At 34.9% G+C, this 13,173-nt stretch overlaps 1 protein-coding gene across 7 annotated transcripts in view; it reads right to left on the bottom strand.

Moving 5' to 3' along the window:
- MSRB3 (methionine sulfoxide reductase B3) overlaps positions 1-5,321 on the bottom strand; it is a 93,926-nt gene extending 88,605 nt beyond the window's left edge. For 4 of the 7 annotated variants that reach the window (XR_011559483.1, XM_070755637.1, XM_070755634.1 and 1 more), the window contains exon 1: positions 5,124-5,200. Coding sequence is in view for 1 of the 7 variants with exons in the window: in XM_070755642.1 (XP_070611743.1) it covers positions 5,124-5,190 (67 nt within the window). In the remaining 6 variants the exon portion in view is untranslated. Of the gene's footprint in view, positions 1-4,294; positions 4,333-5,123 lie in introns of those variants that run through there. The other 3 variants (XM_070755642.1, XM_070755640.1, XM_070755635.1) reach the window with 3 other exon arrangements.
- Positions 5,322-13,173: the final 7,852 nt, after the last annotated feature.

Raw genomic sequence — 13,173 nt, 5'->3', positions numbered from 1 at the left:
CTCGTGGTGTCACATTGTCATCACATGACGTTTTGCAATGTTTTTTCCTCATGGAGCTGGGTGGGGCGGGGCCTGTGCATGATGCATCCAGCCCGTGAGCCACCAGTTTGACACCTCTGATTTAGAATGTGCTGGCTAGGGAATTCTGGGAGTTGAAGCCCATACATCCTAAAGTTGCCATGTTTGAAAAAAGTGTAAATTTACTACATGAATTGTTGTTAGCATTCCCTTCAGTAAAGACTTTATTGGATGGCATAAGGAATATAAAATAAATTATCCCTTGAGACTCGTAAAGCAATTTATGATTAAAAGTTAAAACAGTATAATTCAGCATATAATCACATGAAACAGCTAAAAATAAGACAATTAAAGCAACCCATTGCAATACAATTAAAAAGATCAAAAGTTTAGGCTTAGATGTGAAAAAGTCAACAGAAAGGAAACTAAGCTTCCCAGTTACACAATCTAAGCAGGAGATAAAAATACGATCTGCCTTTAGGTATCAGGCAGCCATTTCCAATAGCAAGAAATTGCTGAGCAAAATCTCAGATAAAATATATAGTAATCATGTAGGCTCCCATAATATAGAATTCCTATCACTAGTGGGAAACAGTCACCCTTAAAAATTGTCTAAATGAGGAGTTGTCTTAAGATAGCCTTTTTCTCAATGGCTGCCAACATACACAAATCAAAGTTTATCAGAATTATCTCAGGCAACAGCTGACAAACTACACCTACAAGTATAAATAGTCCTCAACATATGACTGTATTGAGTGCATAACTTTGGTTGTAAATCGTGACAGTCATAAATTCAATCACTTTGTGACCAAGCCTAAATTTTCCTTTTCTGTGGCAGTCATTAAGCAAAAACCCATTGTTCAGTAGGGAGCAAACCTAGCTGGAAACCAGAAATACCAATTTCTGAAAAAAACATAAGGTTTAGCTTTCCTTACCAAGTGCTCAAAATGGAGATAGCAGACAGTGAAAGGCTACAATTTTTTTTACTACCACACTGTGGGCATGGCTTATTTTGTGGGTGTGGCTTGCCAGCCATGTGACCAAGTGGGAGTGGTCTGACAATCATGTGACCAGGGATGGCTTAAAGGTCATGTGACTGGCTTAAAGGTGGCCAACATGACGTCACTCACATCAAGGGTTCGGGTTCGGGTGCCTTGCCTCTCCTTCCATCAAAGAGATCCAATTTCCCTCTCTATTTACTACTACTGAATATCCAAAATATACTATTTAATTCTATGTATATATGCCATATGTGTACATACATATTACACACAGGCACACAAAAATATACATTATCTACGATATAAACTGTATGTGTATGTACATTCTAAAATTATACACATTCAACCTCAAGCATGAACATGTGAAAACAAAACATTTCTTAAATGCATTCCAGCAGCAAAAAAGAGATCACTTCTGAAATGAGGTAATCTATCACACTGACAATTAAAACAGGACAACACACTTGGCTCTGTTATTATATTCAAGTACAAAAACCTAATAACTAATAGGGAAAACCTAATGGCAGTATTTTTCTGAGCTACCTACAGAGGATTTAATATAGAAACATAGAAACATAGAAGACTGACGGCAGAAAAAGACCCCATGGTCCATCTAGTCTGCCCTTTTACTATTTCCTGTATTTTATCTTACAATGGATATATGTTTATCCCAGGCATGTTTAAATTCGGTTACTGTGGATTTACCAACCACGTCTGCTGGAAGTTTGTTCCAAGGATCTACTACTCTTTCAGTAAAATAATACTTTCTCATGTTGCCTTTGATCTTTCCCCCAACTAACTTCAGATTATGTCCCCTTGTTCTTGTGTTCACTTTCCTGTTAAAAACACTTCCCTCCTGAACCCTATTTAACCCTTTAACATATTTAAATGTTTCGATCATGTCCCCCCTTTTCCTTCTGTCTTCCAGACTATACAGATTGAGTTCATTAAGTCTTTCCTGATACGTTTTATACTTCAGACCTTCCACCATTCTTGTAGCCTGTCTTTGGACCCGTTCAATTTTGTCAATATCTTTTTGTAGGTGAGGTCTCCAGAACTGAACACAGTACTCCAAATGTGGTCTCACCAGCGCTCTATATAAGGGGATCACAATCTCCCTCTTCCTGCTTGTTATACCTCTAGCTATGCAGCCAAGCATCCTACTTGCCTTTCCTACCGCCCGACAACACTGCTCACCCATTTTGAGACTGTATACTGTATATCTAATCATTCTGCAAGGAAATATAGTAATTTTCTTTGAAACTTTTAAAACTGTGCTGTGTGTTCCATCCTGCATTTACTTTCAAACATTCACTTATTCCATCAAAGGATAAGAGCTAACAAACTGCCTGTTCTGGCAGTTATGAAAGCCTAATCTCAGCCAGCAGCTGGAATGAGAATTGGTAGTATAACATAAGAATAATAAATACCATAAAAGATCAAGCAGTGCTTTAAAAACTTACAAAATGATTTATTTATAACTTATTACCTGTATTTCATATGGCCAATAAAGTACTTTTCTTCCTTCTATAAAAGGGTAGTAAAGGCAGAAAGCACATAGGCAACTAGATGATTTTTTAAAAAAAACTTTGATTTAGAGTAAGATTTAATGCAGGAGATACCAAAAAATTAACTTCTTTGGCATTTCCTGCTGGACATCTGCATTACATCTTACTTTAAAGACCCAAAACAGTAACAGGTCAAATGTATTTTCTTAAGCACCATAGTGGATACTTAACATCATTGGCATCTTCTCCTGCATTAAACCTATTCTAAATCAGAGATTTTTTAAATCAACTATATAGCAAACCACCTGCAAGAATTGTTTATTCTTGCCATACAACTGTGCCAGTTGGAAATAACCATCAACAAGAAAACCAAAAATATATTAACTATAAATAAATCAACATCAAAACTCACAAATAACCATAAAAAACAAAGATTATACCCCCAGATAGGCACCAGTAGTCCAAAAGACATAAAAAAATTTCAACATGTTTATGGAACTATAGCAAGATAGGGATTACATGTACTTCTGGGAGGTAGAGTATTCCATAGTGGGGACTATTACAGAGAAGGGCTAATTCTCTTAAAGATTAATTCTAACGTAAATCTGTGTTGGGAGAAGTTTTCAAACTTTAATTGATTTGTGATACTGTAAACTGCACAGAGTTGCTCAATAGTAGATTGGTGGCATATAAATTTAATAAATAATAAATTACCCAATTATCAAAAACCTTTATATTTTTATTGGATGGGAAATATAATTCAATGAAGAACAACTAGAATTTTAAAATAACATGAAAATGTTTTGCTTAAACTATCAATCATCAAAGAGCATTTTGGAACTGCTTTCTCCCAAATACATTTGAAGCAACATGACATAATTATAGAAAACATTTTTCAAAAGCAAACTCAGTTTGCATAAGAGTCTTAAATAAAAAGATAAGCAAAATGTTTATCATAGATATTAATGTGGATTCAGAAAGCTGTCTTTGTAACCACTTGGCTTTCTTCCTCTCCAACTGGGATTTCTTTAATAAAATTAAACTTTAAAAAATCGAAAGTTGGCATGTTGCAAGAATGAATGTTGTCTTCACAAAGATCCATCCACAGAAAACAATGGAATTCTAGAAATTGATTGCTTTGAAATTGATCATGCCCACCATCACATTCACATGGTAAATATAATTTGTATGGCTATTTGAATATTTATACAATATCAAATAAGATCCTGGTGTAATAAGATTAGATTAGATTAGATTTATTGGATTTATATGCCGCCCCTCTCCGCAAACTCGGGGCGGCTCACAACAACAATAAAACAGTACATAATAACAAATCCAATGCCCACCAATCTAATTACAGTTTAAAATTAATAAATTTATAAAACAATCCCAATGTATATAAAAACAGACACACAGTCAATCAATCAATGGCAAAACAACATGGGCAAGGGGGAGATGTTTAGTTCCCCCATGCCTGACGGCAGAGGTGGGTCTTAAGGAGTTTACGAAAGGCAGGGAGGGTGGGGGCAATCCTAATAAGACATCATGTGGCTTGTTTTGTTTCACCATACCAAATTAAATGAATCTATTACTATTTATAAATCATGGTTTATTTGTGTTGAACAAACCCAGTCAAATGGTTTATCCAGCAAAACCTAGCTATAAACAATCTGCTAGTTATAAGCTATTATGTCTGGTAAACCTAAGGTATCAGAAGAAAACAGATGGAAACAATAGCATCCTAGTTGAAACACACCCTCATCTTACCTCCAAGCCTGCCAAATTGTCAGTAGCCTTGTTTCTCTCTGTGTCAAATGCTAATACTTTATATGAACCTATAAGGAGATTATTTGCTTTAAAAGTGACGACATCTCCAATCCCATCCAGAAGTGGTTTATTTTTTGAAAAATTAAAACGAGGGATGGCTTGCAAAGCAAACTAATTTAGAAAAAAATATTAAAGAAATCCACCCACCCACCCCATTCCCAAAATGAATATAAAAAGCAGCCAAGACTCCAACTTTGGTTACCTATTGAATACCATAGCAAAATACCTGAATTTAGTTGCAGCCACCACCCAAACAGATTCAGCCTAACCCTGAACAGGTACTCTTGGTTTTATTATATACTTTCAAAATACAGATGGGAGGCTTGTATCATCCCGATCCTATCCTTGTCTAATTAGAAGTACCGCATGTCCTGCGGATATTGACAGTGTTCCCCGAAGCAAGTGGGGTCAGAGTAATAAGGAAGAAATATGTCCTTAAATTAAACTACGTTTATAATAGTTTATTGTGGATTATTCGACTGCTCTGGACCCAAATGACAAAGTTCCTCATGGCGACTATGGAACTATCTGGATTGTCAACCTTACTTAATTCTACCAGAGGTTAGCTATCGGTGCTGGACTGCTGCTGTCAGTGTGTCACGACAGTAGAAGGACTCCACAACCATTTTTATTCCTTGCTCATTCCTGCCACAAAACGCCTCCACCCTTTAATTTTCAACTCACCGCAGGCCGGATCGAACAATCTAGAAATCCGAATAGAGAGACGGGGAGGGTAACTGCCTTTTGCGAAGGACTACGGCTCCCCTACCTGATATTTGCGTAAGAGTCGCCGCCGCGCAGAATAAATTCAGCAGCAAAGGAAGCTCGGTGCGCATGGAGAGGCGAGGCCGAAAAATAAAGCAGTAGAGCCTTGGCAGAAAAAAAGGTAGCTACTGTTCCCGTAGCCGCCTCGGGACAAAGGCGCCCTCCAGCCCCACGGTCCAGTAAAAAGACAGGCCAAGCAGCCTCTCCAAAAGGCATGACGGGAAATTCCTTGGACGACAGCTGCTCAATCATCTCCAAATATGAGCATAGAGCTGGAAGAGACCGCCACCGTCCCAGGACGGGGCGGAAAGAAAGGGCTTTGTAAGTCCATGTCGGCCAGCAAAACTTTACTTTCACCTTTCTCTTTGTCTTCAGTTACGGCAAATGAGAGTCCATAGTATCAATCTAGAAATTTATAGAGAATTTTAGTAAAATCAATTGGTTTTTCTCTAAGTGTGATCCATGTACGATTCTATCTAAATACTTTGCCAATATCTGTCCAAAGTCTATTTAATTCAGAAATGTTTCCAATTCAGTGGCATGACATAGGACAGGAAGCAATACAGGTAGTTCTCAACTTACAGCAGTTCCTTTAGTGAAAGTTGTTACAATGACACTGAAAAAGGTGACAGGACCATTTTTCAGTTTACAACCCTTGCAACATTCTCATGATCATGGCAACTGGTTTGTATTTATGACCATTGTGGTATTCCAAGGTCATGTGATCATCTTATACAGTCTTCTGACAAGCAGTCAATGAAAAAGTTACATGTACTTATTTATGATTGTTTATTTGTTTTGTCAAGTATGTATTAGTAGTTTACAAAGATATAATAATATTTATATACATGATACTAATAAAAGAGAACAGGGGACGGAAGGCACTCTGATGCACTTATTATTCACGCCCCTTACTGACCTCTTAGGAATTGGGAGAGGTCAACAGTGGATGGTCTAAGGGTAAGGTTTTGGGGGTTAGGAGATGATACTACAGAGTCTGGTAGTGAGTTCCATGCATCAACTACTTGGTTACTAAAGTTGTATTCCCTGCAGTCGAATTTAGAGCGGTTTACTTTAAGTTTGTATCTGTTGTGTGCTCGTATGTTGTGGTTGAAGCTGAAGTAGTCATTGACAGAAAGGACGTTGTAGCAGATGATTTTATGGGCTATGCTTAGGTCATGTTTAAGGCGATGTAGTTCTAAGCTTTCTAAACCTAGGATTGTAAGTCTAGTTGTGTAGTGGAGGAGTGGAGGGCTGTTCTAATAAAGTATCTCTGGACATTTTCTAGAGTGTTTATGTCCGAAACGCGGTGTGGGTTCCAGACAGATGAGCTGTATTCAAGGATTGGTCTGGTGAAAGTTTTGTATGCTCTGGTTAGTAGTATCAGATTACCAGAGCAGAAGCTATGTGGGATTAGGTTAACAACTCTTGAAGCCTTTTTGGCGATGTTGTTGCCGTAGGCTTTGGCATTTAGGTCATTTGATATGAGTATTCCAAGGTCTTTTACAGAGTAAAGGTTGTCTGTAAGGTCTTGTTTATTCAGCTTGTATTTGGTGTTCTGATTCTTTTTGCCAATGTGTAGGACAGAAATTTTTTGGTTGAGATTTGGAGTTGCCAGATGTTTGACCATTCAGACACAAAATCAAGCTTCTGGAGAGTAGCTGTATTATCAGTGGTGTTGAAAAGTTTTACATCATCAGCGAAGAGAATGCAGTTGCTTGTAATATGATTGCAAAGGTCATTTATACAGAGTATGAAGTGTGTTGGTCCAAGTATGCTGCCTTGGGGTATGCCTCTCTTAACTGGAACAGGATTAGATATGGAGCTCCCTATTTTGACAACTTCTTGTCTGTTTGATAGGAATGCAGTTATCCAACCATGGAGGGATCCTAAGATGCTGTACAATTTGCGTTTTAGAAGTAGTTTGTCATGAACCAGAGTTGAAGGGTTTACAGAAGTCAGTTTAAATTGCATGTATTGATTTGCCCTGATCGAGATGTGTAGTCCATATGTTTTTGCAGTAAAGGAGTTGCAAGTTGCAAGATAATTATTTTCTGGAACTAAATTGTTTGTTAGAGAGTAAGTTGTTAGTTTCTAGGTGGAGGGTAATTGATTGATTCCATGACTTTGCATGTGACACAGCATAGTGAGATTGGTCTGTAGTTTTCAACTAGACTGGGATCTCCTTTTTTGAAGATGGGGATGAACCATAGCTTTGGTAGTAAGCTGGTCCTGAATGTTTTTTCAGCTTGGCTGTGGAGAACTTTTTAGGAAGTATGCATATAGAACTCCAGGCCCAATTGATAGAGAAGATTTAAGGTCATGTAGTGCGTTTCCAACTTTGTCTTCTGTGAAGTCTATTTGGGTTAAGTCATTGTGAGTGTTTGAGATGCGATTAGTGAATTTTGGGGATGAGCCATTGCTGTTTACAAAGACTGAGCCAAATAATATGTTGAAGAGGTTAGCTTTGGTTGATTCATCGTAGCATTCTTTGTTGTTGGGACCTTTTAGTGGTGGGATGGGTCTTGAGTCCTTGAGTTTGTTATTTACCAAGTTGTAGAAGACATGGTTGGATTTGGTGCACAGGAGGTTCCCCTTTTGTTTGCTGTGGTAGTTGAAGCATTCTGTTTTTTAAAAAAATATTTTTTTATTATAATACAAGGATTAAAAAGAGCATGCATATAGTGTTGTACATATTGTATCATTTTACAGTATAATTATTATTTCTGTAGTTGTTGTACTTAACTTCTAAAATACCTTATACAGAGCTGCCCCTAATTTCCCCTCCCTCCCCGTTGAACTGTTAGCCTCACAGTTCTTTTTTCTTTTGATATCAATATACAGCTTATGGCATCCGCGGTTGTCAAACATTTGTTCTATCATACAATTAATCTAAAGTCAGATTGATTTGATCTTAATTTTATGTCTCGGATTGATTTTAAGAACGTCTAGTTTATTTACTACCATTATTATTTTTTTTTTCTTGTCTCGACCCAGTCATAATTTTTTTTTCCAAATTTCATAATATTTTGATTCTTCTTTATTTTTAAGTTTTTGGGTTAATCTGTCCATTTCTGCAGAGTCGAGGGTTTTTTTTAATCATTTCTCTTTCTGATGGTGTTTCTTCTTTTTTCCAATTTTGCGTTATTGTAAATCTAATTGCAGTAATCATGTGTTGTATTAAATAATAATAGTCTTTTTAAAGTTTTTGATTTATTATGCCTAGAAGAAAGGTGTCTGGTTTTAATATCAGTTTAATTGTGGTAATTTCGAAGATCCATCTTTGGAGTTTTTTCCATGTCTTTTTTATTTGGGGACATGTCCGCCATAAATGAAAGAAGGTCCCATTTTTATTTTTACACCTCCAACAATTTGGTTTCAGGTTTGGATATATTTTGGCTAGTCTAGCTGGTGCTAGATGCCATCTGTAGAACATTTTGTGTATATTTTCTTTATATAGAACAGATTTTGTTATTTTATAATTTTTCCACATTAATTCCCATTGTTCTAAATATATGTTATGTCCTACATTTTTAGCCCAACTAATCATATTTCTTTTAACTATTTCTGTTTCCATTTTATACTCAATTAAAATGTTATATAGCTTATAAAAAAATTTTCTTGACCTAATATTAATTTATCTAATACACTATCCTTTTCCTGAATTCCATTATTTTTTATCTTTATGCCATTTTACCTGAATTTGTGTGTATGGCCACCAATCAATAATAATATTTTGTTTTTCTAATTGTTGTCTTGTTTTAATATTACCTTTCTCATCTAATATATGATTATAATTCACCAGTTTTTGGATTTGGAAAGTATTTGGATGTGTAAATGCTTCCATGCTAGAATACCACCTTGGAATTTTAACATAGTGTTCTCTTTTAATCTTTATCCATGTTGTCATTAAGGAGTCTCTAATTATATGATTTTTAAAATGTGTTGGGACTTTGTTTTTTTCATTCCAAAGGAATCCATGCCACCCTTGTAAAATATCATGTCCCTCTAAAGCTAATAATCTTTGGTTTTTGAGTTCTATCCAATCTTTTATCCAAAGTAATGTTTATGTTTGATAATAACTTTCAAAATCTGGAAGTCCGAATCCACCTTGTTTGACTTTATCTTGTAAATATTTAAATCTTACTCTCGGTTTTTTCCCTTCCCATACGAATTTGGAGATTGTGCTGTTTAATTTTATTTTAAATTTTTTTTAAATTTTACTGGGATCGTTTGAAATAAATAAAGGAATTTGGTAGAGTCGTCATTTTGATTGTGGAAATTCTCCCTGTAAATGAAATGTGCAGTTTATTCCATCTGATTAATTGTTCTTTGGGTTTTTTTATTAATGTGTCATAATTGTCTTTTTTAATTGTACTACATCTTTTGGTTAGTGTTATGCCTAAATTCTTTACAGTTTGAATTCCTAAATTTCTCTCTAGTTCTTGGTCTTGTTCTGGTTTCATGTTTTTGGTTATGATTTTAGTTTTTTGTTTATTAATTTTTAAACCTGCCACCTCTCCATATTGTTTCATTTCTCTCATTAGATGTTCGCCTGCTTCTATTGGATCATCTATTATAAATACTAAATCGTCCACATAGGCCTGTACTTTAAATTCTTGTTTTCTAACCTTCAAACCTGTAATCTTTGAGTTTGTTCTTATTTGGTTTAACATTGTTTTGACTGATAATATATATAAAAGTGGAGATAGCAGACAACCTTGACGTACCCCTCTCCAAATTTGGAATGGTTCTGTTAGTTCACCATTAACTAAAATTTTTGCAGATTGGTTATGGTATATTGTTTGTATCATTTGGATAAATTTGGGGCCAAATTTCATTTTTTGTATTAATTCAAATATGAATTCCCATCTCAAATTATCGAATGCTTTCTGGGCGTCTAAGAACATAAGGGCTAGTTGTCTTTTGGAATGTAACTCATAGAATTTTAACACATCCAATATCATTCTTATATTGTTTCTTATATATCTTCCTGGCAGAAATCCATTTTGATCAATATTTATCCATTTATTCATAATTGGTTTCATTCTATCTACCATAATTGACATAAAAATCTTATCGGCTACATTAAGGAGCGATATTGGTCTGTAGTTTTGTATGTTTTGTTTTTTAGAGATATCCTTTGGTATTATACTTACTAACGCCTGTGTCCATGTTGTCGGTATTATTCCCTGTTCTAGGACTTCATTAAATATAATTAATAATATTTCCCCTATTGTTTCTTTTAGTTCTTTATAGAATCCCCCTGGTATCCCATCTGGGCCTGGTGTTTTATTGTTTTTTTTTCTTTCAATATTGCATTTTCCAATTCTATTAACGTTATTTTCTTTAGTATTGTTCTATCTACTTCTGATATCTCTTCTAATTTTACATTTCCTAAGTATGTGTTTAGTTGTTCTTATTTTATCTCTTCTTTTTGGTATAATTCTGTATAATATTTAACTGCAATTTTCTTTTTCTTTTCCATTGTATATTGGTTATCTCCATTTTCATCTTCTAATCTTTGTATATATCGTTCTTCTTCTTCTTCTTTTAATTTGTATGCAAGCCATCTACCTCTTTTATTTGCATTTTCAAATTCATGTTATTTGGCTATCTTAAGTTTTACAGCCATTTCATCTTGTATTAGTAAACTGATATTGTGTTTTACTTTATCCCTTTCTTCTCTTAATTTCTCATTTTGTAGGTCTTTTTGCATTTCTATTTCTAGGTATTTTAATCTATTTTTATATTCATTCAGTTTTTTATCCTTAGATTTTTTGGTTTTGGCTGAATATGCTATTGTTAGCCCTCTTATATATGCTTTCGTGGTATCCCAGATATTCTGAATTGTAGTGTCATTGTTCCAATTGTCCTGAAAAAATAATTTAAGTTCTTGTTTAATGTAATTTTGTTCTTTTATCAATACTTGGTTTATGGACCATCTGTGGTATTCTTTCCTTGGTTCTTTTATTTTTATTGATATTGGATTATGGTCCGCCCAAAAATTTGGTCCTATTTCAATTTCTTCAATAAGTTTCCCAGTTTCTTTGTCTGCCCAAATCATATCTATCCTTGACCAGGACTTCTGAGGTGGTGAGTAAAAGGTGTATTCTAAATCCTGAGGGTGTCTCTCCCTCCATATATCTGAGAGTCTATATTCTCTCACCATCTCAAGAAATTCAACTGGTAAGGTTTTCCTCTCTTTAGATTTTTTAAAAATTGTTTTGTAATCTTTTTGGATATTATGTACCGCATTATAATATCCAATAATACATATATTTTTCCCTTCCATCTGTCTTACATGTTCTTCTAATTTTTTATAAAATTCTTTCTGATTTGAGTTTGTAGCATAAATTACTATTAGGACTATTTCTTTGGTTCCTATTCTGATCTTTACACTTAACATTCTTTCCTCCTTATCTGCGTAGATTTTTTCAGTTTGAAGTTTTTCACTACTATATACAGCTATGCCCCTTCTTTTTGAATCTGTTAATGCTGTAAATAATTTACCTAGTTTTTTATTTTCTAACAATTTACGGTCTTGATTTCTTATATGAACTTCTTGTAGGCATAATATATCTATGCTTTGTTTTAATAGTTTGGTCATTGTCTGTTTTCTTTTTATGGGTGAGTTCAATCCGTTGATATTTACTGAAAATAGATTAAGTGTTTTTGCCATATTTTTCTTTCTCTTCCCTGCTTACCTCCCCACTCCCCTTCTCCCCCCTCCTCTACTGTCGCTTTGCTGCCGCTCTTGTTATAATTCTTTCCTCCTTTTGTGTTTCCCCCTTTTCCTGTTCTCTTTCTGTCCTTTTTTCCTCTATTCCTTCTGGCCGGATTTGGTATTCTGTGTCTGAATTGTTGTCTCCTTCTTTTTCTAGGTGTTGTCTGATAAAATAATCGGCTTTTTCAACTGAATCGATTTTGATTTTCCTCCCGTTCCAAGTTATTAAAAGTCCTTCCGGGATTAACCATCGAAATGGTATTTCCCTTCTCATAAGCTTCGCCGTTAGATAATGATAGTCTCTCCTTTTTTCTCTTATCCTTTTGGGTATCTGTTTGAGAACAATTATTTCTTTCTCTTGGTATATTATTTTCTCATTTCTTGTTGTTTTGTATATTTCATGTCTATTGATTTTTTTGTAAACCGTACATGAACTTCTCTCGGCAGTCTGTGGTTTTTAGCATAGCTTGTCTGAATCCTGTATGTCTCATCAATATGATTTTTCACCTCCTCAATTTCAATTTGTGTATTTTCACTTATTAGTTCTGCTATTTTATTAAATAAATCTTCATCTGTGTTCTCCGGAATGTTTTGGAAGTGCAGGAATTGTGCAGATTTCTCAATTTCCAGTGTTGCAATCGAGACCTCCAGCTCTTTATTGGCAGCTCTTAATCTTCCCTCTGCTTCTCCTATGTTGTCTTCTGTTTTTATTGTGTCTGTCTCTAATTTTTTGATTCTTTGTTCATGGTTAATAATAATTTCTTGTATATTCTCCATTCGGGTCTCTAGACCTTCAATTTTGTCTGACATTTTTTCAAAGTTCTTATTTGTTTCTTCCTGGTTCTTTTTTATTGTTTCTTGAGTTGTTGAAGCAGATTCCTGGCTCGTACCATGAATTCCTGGATTAGATTTAATGATGCCTATATTGATTGGAGAGATGTTTTTTCCACTGTCGCCATTTCTATACTTGATTTTGTATTAACTATAGGAGCGGTTCCAGGTTTAGATTTCTTCTGGTATTTGGAAAAGTTCATTGACATACTCAAAGTTCTCTCTAGAAGTTCTCAAATTTTCCCTATATTTATCTTAAAATTAGTCTTTAAATGATATAATCAGCGATTTTAACTAATTAGCGGAAGGAGTAATTGTCACGCTGAATATTGCCAGCCTCAGAGACATTTAGTAATTAAAGAGTTAACTTGTGTGCCTTTATTAATCTCCTCCTATTTTTGATGTAACATCCTGCCTCATCATTTCCGCCTTTATGCTCCTTTGTTCTCTTCTCTGCCTTAGACTCCATTATGTAAGGTACTCTGTTATTTTGTCT

This window comes from Erythrolamprus reginae, chromosome 6 (genome assembly GCF_031021105.1).
Source record: "Erythrolamprus reginae isolate rEryReg1 chromosome 6, rEryReg1.hap1, whole genome shotgun sequence".
Classification (NCBI taxonomy): Eukaryota; Metazoa; Chordata; class Lepidosauria; order Squamata; family Dipsadidae; genus Erythrolamprus; species Erythrolamprus reginae.
The sequence above is the reverse complement of the archived record's forward strand: the minus strand, read 5'-3'. Positions and strand labels throughout refer to the sequence as shown.